This window comes from Carica papaya, chromosome 3 (genome assembly GCF_054855325.1).
Source record: "Carica papaya isolate Zhongbai chromosome 3, ASM5485532v1, whole genome shotgun sequence".
NCBI classification, from domain to species: Eukaryota; Viridiplantae; Streptophyta; class Magnoliopsida; order Brassicales; family Caricaceae; genus Carica; species Carica papaya.
The window spans coordinates 10,242,736-10,262,683 of record NC_142311.1 but is presented as its reverse complement, the minus strand read 5'-3'; the positions used below and the strand labels follow the sequence as shown (position 1 = coordinate 10,262,683).

General features: G+C 35.0%; 3 protein-coding genes and 1 non-coding gene across 4 annotated transcripts; 3 read left to right on the top strand and 1 right to left on the bottom strand.

Moving 5' to 3' along the window:
• The first annotated feature begins 2,100 nt into the window (after positions 1–2,100).
• Positions 2,101–3,044, top strand: LOC110808823 (uncharacterized). The gene has a single exon (XM_022034435.2). It carries the CDS (start codon positions 2,181–2,183, stop codon positions 2,838–2,840), a length of 660 nt encoding a protein of 219 aa, XP_021890127.1. The 5' UTR covers positions 2,101–2,180; the 3' UTR covers positions 2,841–3,044.
• A 651-nt stretch (positions 3,045–3,695) lies between these two features.
• ATZW10 (centromere/kinetochore protein, putative (ZW10)) lies at positions 3,696–14,044 on the top strand. The gene is made up of 14 exons (XM_088215645.1): positions 3,696–4,356; positions 4,876–5,013; positions 5,452–5,625; positions 5,857–6,018; positions 8,053–8,286; positions 8,359–8,502; positions 8,618–8,710; positions 9,333–9,428; positions 9,707–9,835; positions 9,939–10,016; positions 10,110–10,268; positions 10,344–10,491; positions 10,579–10,661; positions 13,327–14,044. Exons 1-14 carry the CDS (start codon positions 3,808–3,810, stop codon positions 13,408–13,410), a joined length of 2,271 nt encoding a protein of 756 aa, XP_088071771.1. The 5' UTR covers positions 3,696–3,807; the 3' UTR covers positions 13,411–14,044.
• On the top strand, positions 7,126–7,258 carry LOC148266684 (U6atac minor spliceosomal RNA). The gene has a single exon (XR_015818200.1). It is a non-coding gene; the product is annotated as a U6atac minor spliceosomal RNA (small nuclear RNA).
• Positions 14,045–14,242: 198 nt separating the features above from the next.
• Positions 14,243–19,301, bottom strand: LOC110808849 (protein disulfide-isomerase like 2-2-like). Its single transcript, XM_022034463.2, has 9 exons — positions 19,103–19,301; positions 18,208–18,366; positions 17,424–17,537; positions 16,244–16,401; positions 15,719–15,818; positions 15,268–15,444; positions 15,019–15,164; positions 14,706–14,852; positions 14,243–14,619 (listed from the first exon to the last, which is right to left on the bottom strand). Exons 1-9 carry the CDS (start codon positions 19,226–19,228, stop codon positions 14,445–14,447), a joined length of 1,302 nt encoding a protein of 433 aa, XP_021890155.1. The 5' UTR covers positions 19,229–19,301; the 3' UTR covers positions 14,243–14,444.
• Between the last annotated feature and the right edge of the window lie 647 nt (positions 19,302–19,948).

The window sequence follows — 19,948 nt, the reverse complement described above, 5'->3', positions numbered from 1 at the left end:
ATCGTTGTTAGGGTGTGTTTCTCGACGAAAGGAGGAAAAAAATAAATGTTTACCGGTGGTTTCAATCCTCCAGTACGGCGGCTCAGCCAAGCTCCGTCGTTCCTTCCTTGCAGCTTCTGTCGGTTACCTTACATCGAAAACATGTTAGACGGCTATAGGCGGAGAAACGGGAAGAACAGAAATAATTTTTAGCTTACTTAAGTGTTTTCGACATTCTGGCACAGTGGCGTTGGCATTCTTCTGATAGCTGGGTCTCCTTCCGGTCGCCCTTCTTCTTTTTTTCCAACGAAGCGTGTCGGCTAGGGTTTGGGGTTCAGACGAACGAGATGTTTAAATACTTCCATTCCCTCGATTTGGGTTGTCCATCCGAGCCCACATGGATCAATAGCAGCTGTCAGATCTTGCTTATTCAGGAAATGAATCTAAAACATTCAATTGAAAAAAAGTGGACCATTCGATCAGGCTTATCTGAGGAATTAATCTGGGTTGTTCGTGTGCACAGGAGTGACCATGAGTCGTTCGATCGGCCTGGCACGCGGATTACCTGTGTGGTTTCTCACGTGGAATCCATATCAGTGTGTCTGCCACGCAACATACGACGATTCATCGTGTCACTGACTGGGCGTACATATGGCTCACATAGTTTTTTTCTTTACGATTTGATTTCTATTTTTAATTTTTTTTTAAAACATATATCTTTTTATTTACAGTTTGATTTTGTCTTGTAAAAATTATTTTTAAAATTTTAAAATATATGTATTTTAAAAAAAATAATGAAAAATTAAAATTAATTTATATATTATTATTTTTTAAAAATATTAAAAATTATCATTTCGTACCAAATTCTCATATTCGATGTGTTACACTATATATGTAATTATTTATATATCTTCATATACTTCAGAGAACACTATATGTATGAATTTTCAAAAAAAGGAACACCATATATATATATATATATATATATTATAATAACATATATGTAATCATTTATTTGTATTTATATACTTCATTTCCGTCCAAAATTAAAAAAAAAAAAAAAGAATTATTTGGATATTACCGTCATAAAAATTCACCAGAATTATCTCTTCAGCCTTCAGCTTCGCACCTTTCAAATACGACAAATTTCCTACAACTTCCAATTCAACGCCCACATTCACTTTCAAAGAGCGTGAACACAGTCGCTCACCAGATAAAGCTTTATTTTGTTTATAATAATAACATTAAGATTAGTGCATTAATAATACTATTTAACCCCAAAAGAAGCTCCTAACTATAAACGTTTAATATGCAAAGACTTCCTCTTTTTAGTTATTCTAAATTATCATTATTAACTCGCTTTTCTTAAGTTTAATGATTTTCATAATATTTAAGTTTCTGAATATATACAAAATTAAAAATTTATCTTTTTTAAATTAGAATCAATTATTATTATTTTTTTTCGGTTTACTATTCATTAATTATCGTTTATATTGTATTACTATAGTTTTTGTAAAATATAGTTTAAGCCATGTGATCTAATTGAATAATTAAATTAAAAAAACATAAGATTTAAATTTAAATAAATCAAAATAAAATTAGTGATACTATAATATAATAAATTAAAATTTTTAATTCTTTTATATATAAGATTAAAAAAAAACTAAATCAAATGTATAGCAAAAATTATAAATTACAACAAGTCAAGTTATAAAATTATAATTTATTTTTACATTTTATTCATTCAAAACTATCGATTAAAATACATAATAAAAAATTATTATTTTTATATAAATATATTATATTTTTAAATATAGGGATTAAATTTTTAAATAAATATATAAAAATTTAAATTTTAATAATTAAAAAATAAAATATAACAAAAATAGTTATTTAATATATTATTAAAATAAATTAAATTACTAAATTATGATAAGATTAAATAATTTAAATTAAAGTAAAACTAAAGTATAGTAGAAAGTTTATTTTGTGAATATATAAAATTTCAATTAAAAAAATACTTGACGACCACGCTGCCCAGGAGCGTGGAGTACTCATCTCGTACTCGCCAAATTTTCCACACGCGTACCAATTTAAAAGGAGACATAACTCTTTAAAACTTCAATTTATTATATTCCATTACAATTAAACCAAACCCATTGAAGAAGAAAATCCACAAACTAAAAACTCAAGTCCCCCAAATGAAGAATCTTTACAAGAAAGGCAAAATCCACCCAACTCCACAGCTCCCGCCGTCGTCGCCGTCATCATCAAACACCGGCGATCACTATTTGTCTGTGCTTCCCGCTGCAATTCTCACCCTCGCCGTCGGTCTCTCCCCGGAAGACAAACAAGTCTTGGCGTACCTTATCTCATGCTGTGGCACCATCTCCACCTCCTCTTCTACCTCATCCAGTCACCGGAAGAAAATTCGAAATAACAGTAGGTTATCCGCCGGCGGCGCTGATGATCACAGCCCTATGTTTCAGTGCTGTTGCTTCAGGTGTTACATGAGCTTTTGGGCACGTTGGGATGCTTCACCTAACCGGCAAGTCATCCATGATATAATCGAAACTTATGAGGAAGGATTGCTGCCTGAGGGGAGCAAGAAAAGGACTACGAAGAGGAGCAGGAAGAAGAGAGAGAAGCGAGTTTCTGAGTTGAAGGGTGAACGCGATCATCATCAGAGTTCTTCTCGGGGTGAGTTGGTGAAGGACGAGTTGGGTGAGTCAGAATCGGTTGAACTGAGTCATGATTATGATGATCATGATGACGATCTTGAAGCTGAAACATCGGAGAAAGATTCCGTGAGGAACATTATGAGTTTTCTAGGCGAGAAGCTTTGGAGTATTTGGGCTTGAAGATAAAATATTTTCTTAGCTCTTAAGCTTCTAATTTAACTAATTAATTAGTATCAAATTGTTCTTTTCTACTTTTTTTTTTTTCTCCCTGTAAAAATACATAAAACTAGAATATATATATATATATATATATACATGATAATTAAGCCATTTTCTTAATTTGAAAATGGGATTAATTGAATTCATCATGTACCCTTTTCTTCATTTTTTTTTTGTGGGTCAGGTATTGAATTATCAATTTCTGTTAATGTAAAATGAAGTATAAGCATCTGGAGTTTTGTACACCTTTTAGACCTACAGTACTTTGTGGATTTTTTTAAATATTTTAAAAACTACATAAAACATTTTTGGGTAATGTATAATTTTCAATTAAGTAGTAGCTTAAATTTAATTTAATTATAATGTACTGTGCCAGCTGCAATTCCCAGCTATTGACTGGATTTGGTTTGAAAATTTGAAAGCGTCAATTAGTCAACATTCTTCAGCGTTGATCACCAACCGGCCAAAACTTCGTATTTCAGATTTTGGACTTTGCTCATCTTTCTAATCTTTTGACTTTGGAGCTTCGTTTTCTAATTTTTTGTGTCTCCAGTTGCTAATTAGCTTAATAGTAACACTTGGCAACCCTTATATAAACATACATATTTGTATATAAATAAATTAAAATTTTTAAAAGAAAAAAATCTATAATTTTAAGCTTTTTAGATAATTTTAAATCTGTTTTCTAAACAAATATTATAACGTAGGGCCATGTCCAAATTACTCTTTTATTTAAGGGCTCCAGGCCCATTTTATCTTTCCTAAAGGCCCACATATACGTACAATAGTCGGCTTTTTATAGCACCAGCGCACGTTAGCTCTCTCCGCCATACACCTAGTCCCCTCTACTCCGCCGCTATCGACCAACTACAATATAAACCAAACGGATTCCAACTTCCCGCCATTCCCATCCGTCAGATCGGCCGAGATGGACGTCTTGTTCGACACAATCAACATTCGCGATCTCCTCTCCGGTCACGACCTGACTGATCCTACCACGCCTCTGTCCGCACCGGATCTTCGCCTCCTCATCAACCGCCTCGAGTCTCATTCCCATCGCATCAAATCCAAGGTACAAGCCTATCTCCTAGCGCACGTTGATGACTTCTCCTCACTCTTCTCTCTATGCAACGAAGCCGTTTCTAAGACTGGCCAAGTTTCCAATGATCTCACCGATGTTCTGAGATTGATTTCTGACCGTCCGATTGACGTCGAGATTCGGGCCTTGGTAGAGGAGATGAACATGAAGATGAGGGAGGTGAAGGTAAAGAGGGAATTGCTGGAGCTGGTGAAGGTAATTGTGGAAATTTGTGAGGGATTGAAAGAAGCGAGGGAAGGGTTGAGGAATGGGCGGCTCAGATTTGCCGCTGAGCGAATAAATAATTTGAAGGTTGCTCTGAGGATTGGTGACGAGGAAGAGGGGGAGCCTATTGTCTATGGTTTGATGAGGAAAGAGTGGTTGGATTGCTTTGAGGAGGTAAAGAAAATTTTATTTCATTTTATTTTTCTAAAAATGGATCTTGATTGGTCGCTAAGAAACTTGAAGAACGTAAGAGTTAGTTTTTGAGTGTTTTTACATTGCTTTGCTCTCTAGTTCTACTAGTGAACAGTAAATATAGTTTAATAAAACTACCTTTTAGCTTCTAATTATTTTTATGTATTAGTTGCAATTTATTTTCTGAGCTAACGAACAGATCATCATATATTCCAATAAACTTCTCCTTTTCTCCTTCTTCCTCCTTCTTCTCCCTCACCCCCCTCTTCTCAATCCCCCAACAGAGAAGAAAATTTGGTATTTTATATTGTATAGCCTGTAGACTTTATATACCGTGGAATTAGCTTCATTATAGAGTATTTGTGGAAGGCATTAGTTGCTTTCTTTTCACCTTCCATTGTTTTATCAGCAAGTGAACTGGGTTATGTAGTTTTGTTTTAGTGATTGGTGATTCAAATGTTTGTGTTATTGTTTTTAGAGGAATTGGATTTGGGTTTGTAGATTCAAGAATTGCTCGTGAAGTTCATGGAAAATGCAATTCACTTTGAGCATGAAGCTAAAAGAATTCGTGTCAGCTATAGATTAAGTGTTGATGGAATTGATGGAGTTGAGCTCAGAACAGTTTTGGAGGCAATGGATGTGAGTTGCTTCTTTATCTTCCATTTGCTTCAATTTGTTACAAATTTTAATTTGTACTTTTTAATAGAACCGTGGTGTTTTACTTTATTATTAATTATGATAATTCAAGTAAATGGCTCAAAGGCTGTTCATTGCCAAACAAATTTAAACCATTTCAGAAAATCCTGAATATTAATGCAATGGAAAACATTTCACTGAAGCTGCTAATAGCAGTAGGTAACCATGATGCTTAGATTATATGTGATGGGTCTATGATTGTGGATAAGTATCAAAAGATATCAATATTATTTTGCTCAAATTATGGTCGTGAGACAGAGTAGCTGTCTACTAAAAGATTTCAAACTTAAAAATTATTATTCTTTTGATAATGGAATTTTAAGAAAGCAAAATCAATATTGTCTTATGAACTAGTCATAAATCAATAATGGCTTATTCTAGGTGGTCGGTATCTTGGACTATGGGCTTGCAAAAGTAGCTGACTCAACAATCAAACATGTGATTACTCCAGTTGTAAATCGTGGTTCAGCTATTAAATTCATTGAGGATTCTAATCAACACTCAGAAGAAATGGTCGAGGCAACATTGACACGAATAACAATATCTGATCCTGAGGTAACTTACATTTACCTCATGCTTTCAATTTTAAATTTACTCCTTTGCAGTTAGTTAGATAGTGACAGATGATAAGTGAAAGAAACAATGAGCTTGCTTAATTTTATTTATTGCTTTAAATCCTCTTTCGTTAAGCTGCTTTTTCTTCCCTGTGAGATTGATTGTCAATCATCACAGGTTTTTTGCTTACTCTGCAATTTGGTACATTCACATTTCTCCCTTGATTTTTAGATTCAAAATCTGGATGGAGAGACTATGTACTTGGGGATTATTCAGGTTGTTAAGTTTATTTACAAATACTTGTGCTTCCAAAATGGCTCTTGGATAAGATGTTTTGGCAGACTGACATGGCCACGAATATCCGAGTTGATTATATCCAATTTTCTTTCAAAGGTTTGTCTTATATTGCCCTTTCACTCTGTCTTCTTAATAAATGTACAGTTACACGACATACTGCTTAGGAAGCAATTCTCTCTCATGGGACAAAACTTTTTTAATTGTAGGATAGGCTAAGATTTTTGTTCTGCAGTTCTGTTTCAGAGGACTATTGGTTTCTGCTATGTAGTTCTAATACAGCTTGGCATAAACTGTGGAAATGAAGATAGTTGCAGGAAATGTTTTTTGCATTTTTCCTTAGAACTCAAGAACACATGGGTAATAACGTATAGAACAGGCTCTGTTCAAGTAAGATCATATTTCTAAGTTTTTTTTTCTCCTGTTCTACAATCACTGAAGAATGAAAATGATTTCACTAGTAAGGTTGTGGCTGAGTATCATATTAGCTTGATGTAGGACAGTAGGAGAAGTAGGTTGGAGGTGATAAAGAGGAAGAGAGGAGAAGGCTGCTGGAAGAGAAAAGAGCAGAAAAAGAGAAGTGGTCTTCTGAAAAAAGAAAGAACAATAGTGATAATAAGTGACACAAGGAAAAGGAAACAACAGGAAAGTAAGAGAACTAGATCAAGGACAAATTCATGTTATCTGCCTAGTTTGATTGTTGTGCTGTTTTTCATTTTAACAATACTGAAACCTAGATGTCACTCCTAGAGTGTGTTTTTTAAGATGTCAGGCCTGAGGTTTCTTATATTTGACACTGAGGAATAATTGCATCACATGATTATATTTCTACTAGAATGTAACTATTAGGATCAATTACCATTTTAGTCCTATAACTTTGGGTTATATTACAAATTTAGAGCCAAACTAATTTTGTTACAATTCTGTCTCAAAGTTAATGTCAAATTCAATTCAAATAAAATTAAGTAATTTTTATTAAAATTAGGTCCAAAAGAGCTTAGAAAGGACTTTATTGAAACACTTTTTATTGCTTGGACTCGAGTGTAGCTGTGAAAAAGAATCCAGTACTAATTTTGTAATGAGGGTTACAGTTTTGAACAACATTGTCACTAGCCCTAATATTAAACAAACACTCGGGGGCGATAAGAGATGAAAAAGGCTTCTCTCTTATCCCTTGGCTATCCTGTGGATTATTTGGAAGGGCTTGCGTCCATAGAAAGTTAAAATGGTTGGCATCTCCCCTAACACGGATGGGGATGTTCTTCTTGCTTTCTTTTTAACACATCTAGTTAAGGCTACCCACTTTCTAAGCGGATCTCTAAAAAGTAGAAGGGTTTTTAGAATATTGCTTTTTCTTTCATAGGGTTAGGGTTCATGGTTTGTGACCCTATATTTTCTTGTTCAAGGGTCATCCTTTTTCCTATGCAGAGGATTTGAGGGACTTTGCTGGTGTTCTCTCCTATTTTAAATTTCTATTACTCCGGTCTATGGCTGCACCCTCTCGTTGCATTCTCACGGCATTCCTTTTTCCTCTTAAAATTATGATCTGAAAAACCAGAAATTTCTCAAGACTATATTATTTCTAAATTAGAAAGAGATAAATTCCCAGTCTATATTGAAAATCCAAGTCAAACCCCATCTTCATTAGAATTTAATTCAAAAACCAATACTTCCAGTCCAAATAAATATCTTCAAGAATCCTCAAAAAGAAAAAAAAGAAAAGCCAAGAAAATCTTCCAAGACCCTAGTAGAGGTGCTCCAATATTGACACTCAAAACTTTAAGACTCCTAAGATTCCCTGTACTTTTAAGCCGCAAGGCCAAAGAACCTGTCCCTTTAATCCTGTAAAAATTACTCCAACTACTTTTTTCGGTATAGAATATTATGTTTCTCCAGTTTTGCTGCAGTGGTCAATGTCAATTATATGAATGCCTTTGTGTGGTTTAATGGGATTATTTGCTTGCATATGCAATTTATGCTAGTTAATAATTATGATTTGATTTGTTGGAGAAATTTGTTTTTAATTTTATGAATCTCTATTCTTTTTAATAAAGAATGATTTATAAAAAAAAAAAGAGAAAAGAACACTTCCTTGTTTACACTTGTGGAAAAATTTACACTTTCTTGTTTTAGGTTGTTCCTGAAGATGCATCAAAACTTGCTGATTTCCAGAAGATCATCAAACAGACATCTGAATTTGAGACTTCTCTTGGGGAACTGATGTTCATTTCAACTTCTGATGGAAAAGATGAAAGGCTGAGCAATTTTGCTGAAAATGTTGAGGTTCACTTTGCATGTAAAAAGAAAACAGAAATCTTGGCAAAAGCTAGAAATTTGCTTCTCGAGTGTGACTTTGCAGTTCCGCAGGTGAGTGTCTGTGACCAGAATGTATATTTTGGTTTCTCTTCTAAGAGTTTGATTTACAAAAGTTCTCTGCAGGAAGTCAAAAGTCCCATGTTCAAAAATGATGGTCAAACTGTTAATTCTAGTGGGCATGTTGCTGACTTACTTTTCTTATCTGAGAGGTGTATTGTATCCAAAGCAGCTTCTCAGTTAATGGGTTTAGTTCATAAGACACTTAAGGTAACTAATTTGAGGGCCAGAATGATTTGAGTTTCACTTTATGCTGTCGAAATTTCAGATATTTTGAAGTTTGACCTCTAGATGAGATTGTTGTCCCTGTTTCGCTTCTTTATAGGATATTTGCATGTCCTCTGCCAGAGTTGCTTTGGAGTTCTATCATGCTGCTAGGGACTCCATACTCCTGTATGAAGCTATTATTCCTGTTAAGGTTAGAACAAGGATATGTCTCTTCACTTGATTACCGTGTATGATGATTAGTAGTATTTGTAATTAGAACCACCAGGGGGCCATTATTTACGCATGGTATATTTTGGCTTGCGGAAATTTAGAGCTAAAACTCGAAAAGCATGTATTTAGGAACACATTTGTTCTTAATTTATTATACTTGTTGTAACATGGATGAAAAGAAGTGCTTTGCAACAAAGAAACATCATCTATGTGATTGTGCACTACTTGGTATTTATATTACTTGCTATGCCTAAATACTCATGTTATTTCATGTGAAATTTAGAGGGTGTTTGAGGTTGCTGAAGAGGAATGTGCTTAAAGTGCCAAGTTAGAGCCAAAACACCCTCTTAATAATTCAAATCAGAATTATGGAGTCCATGCCCTAAAACTTTGTTTTGGCAAAATGTTATCATGTTTTAGTTCGGAAGCTATGCCAATCATAATCAAGAAAACACGAGTGACTTCATTTTTTTTTAATGATTTGATCTGTTTATGGCAGTTGTATATTCTTATTTCATGTTATGTATTATGCATGACCTACAAGAAGCCTCTTTATTGAGCTAGGAATGTTAACTTCTTTTTTCTATGCTTGGGTTATGAAGCTAGAGAGGCAGCTTGATGGCATCAATCAGGTTGCTGTTCTAATGCACAATGATTGTCTTTATTTATCTCAAGAGATACTTGGACTTGCATTTGAGGTATGTGGAAGTGATCCTAACATTTTAAGCTCTTCACAATTATGAAATCACTCTTGCATACACTTACCATTTGTAACATTTATACCTGGTTATAATCTTTGAACGTGATCTCTTGTGGATGCGGGGAATATTTCTATGAAATGACTTGTTTTTCCATTTTAGTAGTATATATAATTGATATGAATTGAGTTATTTAATTCACAACAACTCTCTTATGGAGGGGAAAGTTACTGCAAAAATATTTTTTGAACTAATGTGCTTGCACACGTTTGCTTCAGTATTGCTCAGATTTTCCAAGTTCACTTAAAGAACATGCCGTTTTTGTTGATATGGCTCCAAGATTTCATTTAATGGCAGAAGATATACTGCAGAGGCAAATTGAACGTGTCATTTTCAATTTGAGAGAGGTAAATTTGTTACCACGTTCTCAATGTCTTGCAGCAACTTTAGAATTCACCCAACTACGAATTTTAATGGTTATTTTTCTTCACAACTGCTGTTATCTATCAGGCTGTAGATGGTGCTGACGGATTTCAGAATACCCACCAAATGCAACAATTTGAATCTGCAAAGTTTAGCATAGATCAGGTGGCACTCTTATATAGTTTTTGCTGTTTCTTATTTCCCTTTATTTGTCTGGCTGTACTTTTCCACTTAGTAGAGTTATATTCTGCTTGACAGGTTGTCTTTATTCTTGAGAAAGTACATATCATATGGGAGCCACTCTTACTGCCCTCAACTTACAAGAGAAGCATGTGCACAGTTTTAGACTCAGTCTTTTCTAGAATCACAGGAGACATACTACTCCTAGATGATATTGCTGCAGAAGAATCATTACAGGTATGATCTAATTTGTTTCTCAGTTATCTTTTCAAAATTAGAATGCTTGTACATTAAATGTCCATGTATTTTCAGCTTCAAAGATTGATTCATTTGATGCTGGAAAGCCTGTCTTCTTTATTGGATTCCCTGGTTTCTGTCAACCAAGAAGGAAAGTCAGAGGACTCAAGATGTCGTATTGATGACCTAATACCATCTTACTGCAAAATCCACAAACTAGCAGGCATGTTTTCATTATATTCTCTTGTTCTGTTTTGAAATTGGACCAACTTAGTGAACTTGCAACTGAAACTTTTTTTTCTTCTTCCAGATTTATTGGATATGCCTCTCAAGTTTATAACTTCAGCTTGGGAAAGTGGAGAACTGGTCAGCTGTGGTTTTACGAGAGTAGAGGTAAAAGTTACTCTTTTATATTCATTCTACCAGCCAAATCAAAGTTAACTTACTTGTTTTTCAGTTACAAAATCATGCGTACGTAGCTAGCAGTCCTTGAGTGAGAGAGGAAGCATCTAGTGTGTCTCCTTGCGAATCTACATCTCATGCCAGTCTGCTTACCAAGAAGACTTCTGGTCATAGAAAGGAAGTCTTTTGGCTTCATTATTGAAGCTAGATTGCCTGGACCCTTTTAGGATCCAGAGAAATGATAAAGGTTCTTAAACCTCCTCTTCCCTTGTTAGACATGAGATCGATTGCCTCCTACTTGTCCAATCTCTTTGGAGTTAGAGGACCCATTTTCATTGATTAAAAGCACCAAAGGTGCAGGAAAAGCTTTGCAGATTGCCTTCAGGTTTAACAGGGGGGTGAATTTTGGTGTTGATGAAGAAGGTTGCTGATATGTGTATAAGAATATTTTTCCCAGAGGGGGCAGCAGCTGATAGATGTTGGCCTTTTTTGTCAACACTGAGAGAGCTAGCTGGGGAAGATTTATTACTCAAAATCATGTTTTGGGACTCAGAAGAGTAAGAAGAAAAAGATTTTGTATTGGTGTCGTTGGAGCTTGGATGGACAGATGTGGGAATGCTTGTAGATGCCAATGGTGGTTAAGGAAATCCCCTGCCTTTCATATAAATTGAAGATTTCTTTATTGGTGAAGATTGATACACAAGAACACAACTATCATTTGCAGATGCAGCTGATTTTAAGGTGGGGAAGAAGAGACCCGACTCTTGCAGGTCAGGAAAAATTAAAATTTGGGCCCTATCTTCTGGCATGGGAGCTTGGGTCGGATCCTCGAGTCTACTTGGTTTGCTTATGCCTATGCCTGCTAGGCCTAGATACTCACCTAAGGAGAAAGGTAAATGGGTTGAAGTTAAAAAATATTGAAGAAAATCTATGCCTATCCGGCCGATCGGATGGTGCCTAACCCACCTGGAGGAATTTCTTTTAGGGAATCAGAGTCATGTATATCTAAAAAAGTGTTTTAAGATTTAGTCCATTTCTAGGAGTCAGTTTTAGGGTTTCGAAGACTAGGCCATCACTGTTTAGGGCGATTGAATGTAACAGGACTTCTAAGGGGTAAAAATTGATAGTCTTGTTTCGACCCATCAGTGTGATGTCTGTATCTCCCCAGTCAATTGCGGAACCTTCTTTAGATGGTCTTGTTTTGGACCCTTTGGATAGAAGTAACAGAGAGTAGCCTGAGAAAACTTTTTTGGAGTCTGAAATTCATGAATTTGTGATGAGTTGTAAAGTTGACAAGGCAACAGATACAGTTTTCCTATGGTGTTCCTTCACAATAATTGCACAACCACTAAAGTAGACCTCATGACAGTTTTCTCTGAGCTTTTCAAAAAGAAATTTTCTGCCTCTGGCCTTGATTGTACTTTTCTGGTGTTCATTCCCAAGATTGAAAATGCTTCAAATCCTATGGAATTTTGACTTAGTAGCCTGTATGTTTTCACAAGGTGATTGCCAAGGTTCTTGGTAGAGATTGAGGATGATGATGGATATGGTTACATGCCTGTGCAGAAGGCTGGCAGGTGCTGGATGCTTCTTTAGTAGCTAAATCTGACAAAACATTGATTTATGAACTGTGGGCTATGCTGCAACCTACTCCTAATATTTTGGTTATTATTTTATCGCCAAACTTATAAAATTATTTCAAAAAACATGATTTTATACTAAGATTATTTACAGGAATAGCAAAATTATTAATGTTTCTATTTAGAATTGAAAATTAAAAAAAATGTCAAAGATAATTTTTGCAGACCTCTTCTTTGTTAATGTTTGTTACTGTGATTTGTATTGTTAAATAAAACAAGTTGATTGTTTTAGTTAAGGATAACCTTAAGTTATAACTTTCAAACAACACTAAAAATGAAGTAGAGACAAAACAAAAGATTTTTTTTCATTTTCTATTAGAGTTTTCACAGTTAATGATTTACTCTTAGTTGTATGATTGGGAAAGGAACTAAGGATTTAATTTGTAAATTGAACATGGGAAGGCTTATGGCCATGTTTCATAGGCATTCCTGCTTGTTGAGGAGGATGGATTTTGGGGAGAAATGGTGCTCTTGGATTAAAACTTGGTCCTCCTAGATTAAAGCTTGAATCTCTTTGATCTCGCTTGCGCTCTTATAGTTAAGAAGGGCCTGTCTGAATTCTTTAGGCTTCTAGTGGGCCTTAGCAAGGGGAACATCTCTCTCCTTTCCTTTCCTCTTCATTATTGTTGTGGAGGCACTCAACAAATGGATCATAAAAGCTAAGGAGCCAACAGAAGGGGAAAAGAGACAAGTCTTCCAAGCAAGGTGGTTTTTGGATTTAATTTAAATGAGAAAGTGTAATGCACTTGAGAGGAGGGATTGGAGAGAACTAGTGGCTGACGAGGCTGAGCACCAACACCAGTGTGCACAAGGTGTTTTCTGCCTGGATATGAAATGCACATTTCCACTGCTGCTTCATCTCAACTCTCCTTGTTCCATTTTTTGTTGCAAATGAATCCATCTGGGTTTCTGCCAATTCTTTTCCCTTTTGACTTGGTATTGATAGACTGCTTCATTTCCCTATGATATTATACATCTTTCTTACTTTTTCAGTATCTCTAACCTTCACTTTGCAGGTACAAGATTTTATTAAAGCTATATTTGCTGATTCTCCTTTGAGAAAAGAGTGCCTATGGAGAGTGGAGAATATCTGCCTCTAAATTTGCATTCCAGAATCTTTAGTCGATAACTGCCACTTAACAAGAAAAACGGTGAAGCAGAAGCAAGATAAGGGCAGAAGGTGAAGGAGAAATGAATGGACTTTTCGGATAAGTATGGCAACCTATTTCCTCTTTCTTGGAGAACAAGTGAAGTCAATCCCAACTTCCACTGATCCTGTGAAAGTGAAAGATGCAGTTTCGGTATTAGTTTTAACTAGATAATTTTTCTTTAGAAAATGAAGAGAATTTGTTTAGTGCACATGGAAGTTTCTGTACAATGTGTTTGTACATTTTGGTGTTGCTGAAAAGAAAGGGAAAAGATTAGGTGCTGATTTTTTATCAATGCTATGCTCCCCTTGTAAGCGGACTGTTAACTGTGGAGAGTGAGGAATTAGTCTGTAAAATCATGTTAGGTGCAGCCAAATTCTAGTGTTGCTTTCCTGGTGAAGCCTTCTCAGAGTGATTGAACAGTGAAATTTATAAATGCTTATCGGGCCTCCAATTCAAGTCCATAGATTAGAACAAACGCAACTGGGAAATCCTTATGTTCAGGCAAATTTTCATACTGTATGTTAACTCATATTCTTAAAAATCTCAAGTAACTTCTATAGTTATCTAAAAATATCTTCATTTTTGTTCTTTAGTTATGGCCTACTACTTACAAGAACCATCATATGTGGAATCTAAAAACATTTTAAATGTTTTCATTAATTGCCATGTAAAAATTTCAAAGAGTGTAGCTAGATTCTTTTTCCTTAATTTATTATTCATTAATTAATAAAAACTCGACAAAAAGGTCAAAACCTTATTCCTAAATAAGATAGGGTCGAGATTAATAAAAAAATGCAACCCGTAAATTAAAAACAATGCAGTCGTAAGGATTGATCGTAAGTTTCATAGAACAAAAAATGTCATCCAGTACAGTAACAAATTACTGGATTCATGCCATGCCACACACACTGCTTGCCACATGAAAATCGATTTTACCCTAGGTTTTTTCTAACTTTTTTCTTCTAGTGCCTAATGAAAGTTTATCACAACTCATCCTTGTTTGAGGTATCTTCCCCCATTAGCTCTTCAAGGGAAAATTCATCTGCTTCAATTAGCTCTCCATCTTTGCCATCCCAGGGTTCTGTCTTCTCAATCACTGGGGTGCCACCAAGAGGTAAGTTGCCCTTCCCTCCACGGCCAGCTTCCTTCACAAACTCTCTGAGAAACCAAATGGGTTCTTGTTATGTTCAGTTATAAATACGAATCACATGATGCTTCCTGATAAAGCAAGAAAGGAAGCTTACATGATATGCTCGAGCTCAAATGCACTTTTAAGGGGAGCATGTGCTCCTTTCTTCACATTCAAGGCAACCATGGCTGGATAGCCGTATCCTCCAACACCCACACGGTTTTCAAGATCTGGCTGCTTACCTGCAGCAGCCCAAACGAAGCTGCAGGATATAAAACCAGTAAGAAATGTGTTTAACCATTGATCCAGAGAACTTTCAGTCACAAACATGCACAAAAAACCACATTGCATGCGTGCGAGTCTATATGCAATACTGGTGTTTCGAGGTGCACAAAGAGAGATAAGCTAGAGATATTGGGCATAATCACCTGTAGGGACTCCTTTTAAACTTCTCTGCAACTGATAATAACATCTCAAGATACTTGTTCCTTCCTTCTGCTTTGGAATCCAAAATGTCAGGTAAGAAACTGACAAAACAGATGGCAGCTGAACCACATTTCTCTTCCATGACATCCTATATGACAGGTAAAAGAAGATGAAATTACAGTTTTGGACTATCAAATTTAAAAAAATTTCCAAAAAGAAATAAACTTCCGAAATGATAATTGAAAAGATACCGCACTAGTCAGCTCAGTCACTTCTGCAGGTCCAACATTTGTTTCTAGCTGTTCTAGAGCAAATGATTCAATAGCGGAGGCAGTTCTAGCACCCTCATAAGGAATCGGGCTATCTTTATCTGCACCAAATACCAAGATGGTGGGGAACCCTTCCACTTTGAACCTGCTCATGAGAGACTGATAACAGAGACCTCATCAGAATTTGTGGTTTAATCCCCACAAATGGTGCATGAAACACAGCCCTTTCCAAAGATTTTACACAAGCAGTAAGTAAAAAATGCATCTATTGAAGTACAAACTGATACGGAAATAATGACAGGACATCACTAGGAAATGGAAAATAAAGTTCGAAAAGGAATTCAGAATGTAAAATTATGCCTAAGAAACAAAGTTTTGATAGGACTTGTTGCTCAAATAATAAGAAGTCTAATAACATAAACTATTATCTTACTTTCTCAGAGTCACAGTCAACATGGCCCAGCTTCACCTTCCCCTTCAAGTTATTAGCTGCCTTCTTCCATTCAGGAGCAAGCTTCTTGCAATGTCCACACCTAAAAAATGAGTTTAGTAATATTTGTATGGACAGAAAAAAAAATCTGTAAATGTGTGATTTTACGCTCAAACAACAGAACTTGCCACTCAAAATTCAGTACTTAACCTAGTAGCTAAACAAAACATGCATTAAATATTAGGATTTTCTCTTTTATAATAATTTATCTTTGCAGTCATATACGTCGTTCAGAATCATCAATATTAATCATTTGATATTAATCAACTTTTTTGCCCATATTCTATAACTTGGGAGGAAGTATGCGGAGTTTAGTTAAATCCATCGAAATATTCTAACAATCCAACCAGAATGCATGTAGACATATGGATATCAATAGTATGTCCAAGAAATTTCAGTTCATAACTGCCTAAACAAAACAACCTGCCCCATCATACACAAGCAATATGACTAACAAAGGTTACTTACCAAGGTGCAAAAAACTCTACAATCCAAAGTTCTTTACTCTTGAGAACCATTTCATCAAAATTGCTAGAATTCAGTTCTACTGATGCACTAGGTTCAGATTTCTCGCTGGATCCTCCAGATGTTTTCCCACTCAAACGTTCCTTCAAAAGTGCCTTTATCTGCATAATTTTGAAGCATATAATACTTATACCATAGTCGTTATTAAGTACATAGCATGTTCATGCCAAAAAGAAATGATAGAGGTAAAGCATGTTATTCCATCCATGGTTTAGTCAAGTGTCAATATGTACAGAACAAGGGATATATGTATTCAGTTTATGTTTGAGAGTTTGATGGGTAAAGTAAAGTCTCTTTTGTGAAAAATTCAGCAGAATAAAGGAAAGTAAGATTTGTAGTCAAACCTTGTCTGACAATTAATTATATTTGAAAAGGTAAAAGGAGATTTCTGACCCAATCTTATTTGGTTAAAGAGAACTAAGTATAGTAGGAAACTCAAAAAAAATTATTATTGACTATATATGAACCCCTCCCAACACTATTTTTCTGGTTGAATAATCCCCTCTTTTAAACTGCAAACATGGATTGACATCAACCATTATCTTATTTTATCCTCTTTTAACCCAAAAAACTCCTAAAAACCTGTTAGAAGATAACTGGTTATGTTCGTATTCATGATATCATTCAGACTGGACAAGTATGAAGAGCCTAGACAATACCATGAAAATACTCCATTAATTCTGTGAAACCAATAAATTCTCAAGATACATTATTACAATTAACAAGATTAGCCAATTACAAATAAAGCAACCAAGACATTAATCAGGAAAATCTATTCCTACTGAAACTTGGATCAATACCAGATCATGAATAGAACTAAACCTAAGAAGGTGATCACAATACTCTCCAAGATATATAACAGTATTGATAGACATGCATTGCCAGGAGTTTATAGGCTTTGAATAGTAATGATAGCATTACCACTGCTAAAGTCACATCCGCCTTCTACTAACAAAAAAGTCATTTCCACCTGATTAAGTATTTCCGAGAGCATAAACAAAATGTTCATACAAGATGAGCTGTCATTAGATAGGAAAAGAGATTTACGTGTATTTTCAAAAATTAGTATACACAAAAGTTTACATCAGAGTTCACAAAGTTCCAGAAACACAGTATGACGAACCTGTGAGAGGGCAAATTCTGCAATAGGTTTGACATCCCTAGCTCCTTGGTAATCCACTGGAGGCTTTCCAGGGGCAAACACTTTTATTGTTGGAAATCCCCTGATTCCATACTCCTGAAGAAAGCAATCAGATCTATGAATGAAGAAGATTCAGAAAAGTTCATCAAGCATGTTAGAATATCATCAACTAACATTTAAATGCCCTGTTCTTTTCACCTAGGCGATAGAAGGCACATGTAAGCAATATTATTGATGAGGAAAGAAAATAATTAGACAAGGCCAAGATACCCTCAAAAAAAAGGGAAAAGACCCTAAAAAGGAAAAATTACAAAAAAGAGGTCTCTAAGTCCTATACCAAAGAGAAAATGTGAAACAAGCATCTATGAGTACAACAAACAAAATTCCTGCTAACCACCATATGAAACAAAAAAACTCAAAGTGATTAGAATGCAAGGAAATCCAACTGAACTGATGCAGAAAATGGATTCTCTCTTTTGCCCTGTTAATGACAACAACAAACTCTTGGTAGTTTAGGAACTCATAAAAGATGGCAGCCTATGTCCACAATTAAGCAAATGTCAAATAATTAACTTATTGTGATGATTGCTTTGGCTGGAAATTAAATCCACAATCATAAAATTTCCTCTATAGGATAATTTGTAATTTTTCCATTTAGCAAGCTTGAGATATTTTAAAAATAAATTCCAACATTGAAAAAATTGAAATAAGAAGGCAAGTTAACAAAACAACAAACAATAGGGGAAAAAATAGTAGCTATGCAAACCTGAGCAAGGGACTTGTGTGCATCAGCATCAAGGGCTGCCACAGTAGCAACACCTTTCAATACTGTGGCTGCTTTCTCCCATGTAGGCGTTAGAGCTTGACAATGACCACACCAAGGGGCAAAGAATTCAACTAGAACAACTCCATTTGAGTTCAGAACCTGCCACAATTTGAAACTCTCAATAACAGTAGACTGCTCCGGATCTTGCAGTAACAGTACGGTAATCAACATTTAAATTTCACTCAAGAAATCAAGGACCTATCCAAAAAAATAGGAATGATTTTCACCCTAAACATGCACTTTCATCCTAAAATGGAAAAACATACGAAAATATATGGGAGAAATAGCATAAAACAAGAAAATTTTCTTTGAATATTGGAAACAACAAAATTCCAAATTTCATAAATGTTATTTTTTTTAAATAAAAAATTTCATAAATGTTATAGTCAACTAAGTTTAAACATTAGTTATTAACGTGTGGTATTTGCATTATCCCCGTAAGAAATTTAACACCTTCCACTTAGCGATCGCTCATAACATACACTGAAAAAGTAAATCAGAGGCGTCTTTTTAAATAAGAAGCGTTTTTGGCTTTACATTCATTGCAAAAATAGTAAGTACCTGGTTTCAAATAAATGATTCGCGGATTAAATAAACAGAGTATAAATAACTATTAAAAGAACTCTAAGAAAATCAAAACAGATCTAAATAATTCAAACAAGTTAATTAAAATCAATCCAGATTGTGATCAAAGATTCATGCGCCATTTTGTTATCAAGAAAAGGTAAAGAAGATAAAAATTCACCACGAACATCAATAACACTTTCCGCCAATTTTCCCGAGCTTCTGGACCAAACAAAGAACAGAGTAATAAGCGGAATTTTAAGCAAGTTACCTTGGACTTGAAGTTGGAGGGAGTCAGCTGAACCACTGGCGACGATGGTCCATACAATGCATTGCACAGATTAAAAGCGAAGAAAATTGATTGAATTATTACGAACGGCGACCACGATCTGTGCATTTTCCGGTCACTCTCTCGAGAAGTTTCTGTCTCGTTATGGTTCTCGTTATGAATCTCAGAGCTGAAGCCTGTCGATAAGAGTAGAAAATTAAGCTAATTGCCGCGGAGGGGCTTACGTGTGGTGACCAATAGGAACTTTACACGTCAGCTCAGCTCACTCTCTCTTAACCGGGGTTGTGGATTTTCCCTCCGTTCGCTGGGTTAATGTTATTAAAACTTTTGATGGGCCGTTAGCCAGCCCATTTGAGGTTTTGGCAATTAAAGCAGTTATAAATTAGTTTAATGTGTTTTTTCAAGTACTAAAAGCTATTTTTCTCATCTTCTCGCTTCAATTTTTCTGTTCTAAAAGTATTTTTATAATTAAATAAGTAAAATACTAAAATATATTTTAATAGGTTTTAAATTAAAAATTATAATGTAAATTTATTCATAAACATAAAAAGACAAGAACGTATTAAGAGTATAATTATTCAAATCTTCCAAAGCATTAAAAAAAAAAATTAGATAAAGCCAAAATACTAAAACAATTTTTCTATAACATCCCGAAACCAAGGCTGCAAAGAGGGCGGGTCCTGCTAAAACATTAAAAAGACAAGAACATATGCAATTTGGAAACTATAATTATAAACAACAAAAAGCAATCTTCATAAACAAGCAAGCAAAACCAAACCCATACTACATAATCCATGTGATGCCACCTCTTCTTCAACTCCCCATCTG

Bases quoted from the DNA above. Each gene is read 5' to 3' on its own strand.
- LOC110808823 (XM_022034435.2), top strand. From the start codon at position 2,181: ATGAAGAATCTTTACAAGAAAGGCAAAATCCACCCAACTCCACAGCTC.
- LOC110808849 (XM_022034463.2), bottom strand. From the start codon at position 19,228: ATGCACAGATCGTGGTCGCCGTTCGTAATAATTCAATCAATTTTCTTC. The intron at 18,367-19,102 runs GTAACTTGCTTA...AAATTGTGGCAG, and splicing joins CCTCCAACTTCAAGTCCAAG to GTTCTGAACTCAAATGGAGT. The intron at 15,165-15,267 runs GTATCTTTTCAA...CCTGTCATATAG, and splicing joins TGACTGAGCTGACTAGTGCG to GATGTCATGGAAGAGAAATG.
- ATZW10 (XM_088215645.1), top strand. From the start codon at position 3,808: ATGGACGTCTTGTTCGACACAATCAACATTCGCGATCTCCTCTCCGGT. The intron at 8,287-8,358 runs GTGAGTGTCTGT...AGTTCTCTGCAG, and splicing joins GTGACTTTGCAGTTCCGCAG to GAAGTCAAAAGTCCCATGTT. The intron at 10,017-10,109 runs GTGGCACTCTTA...TCTGCTTGACAG, and splicing joins CAAAGTTTAGCATAGATCAG to GTTGTCTTTATTCTTGAGAA.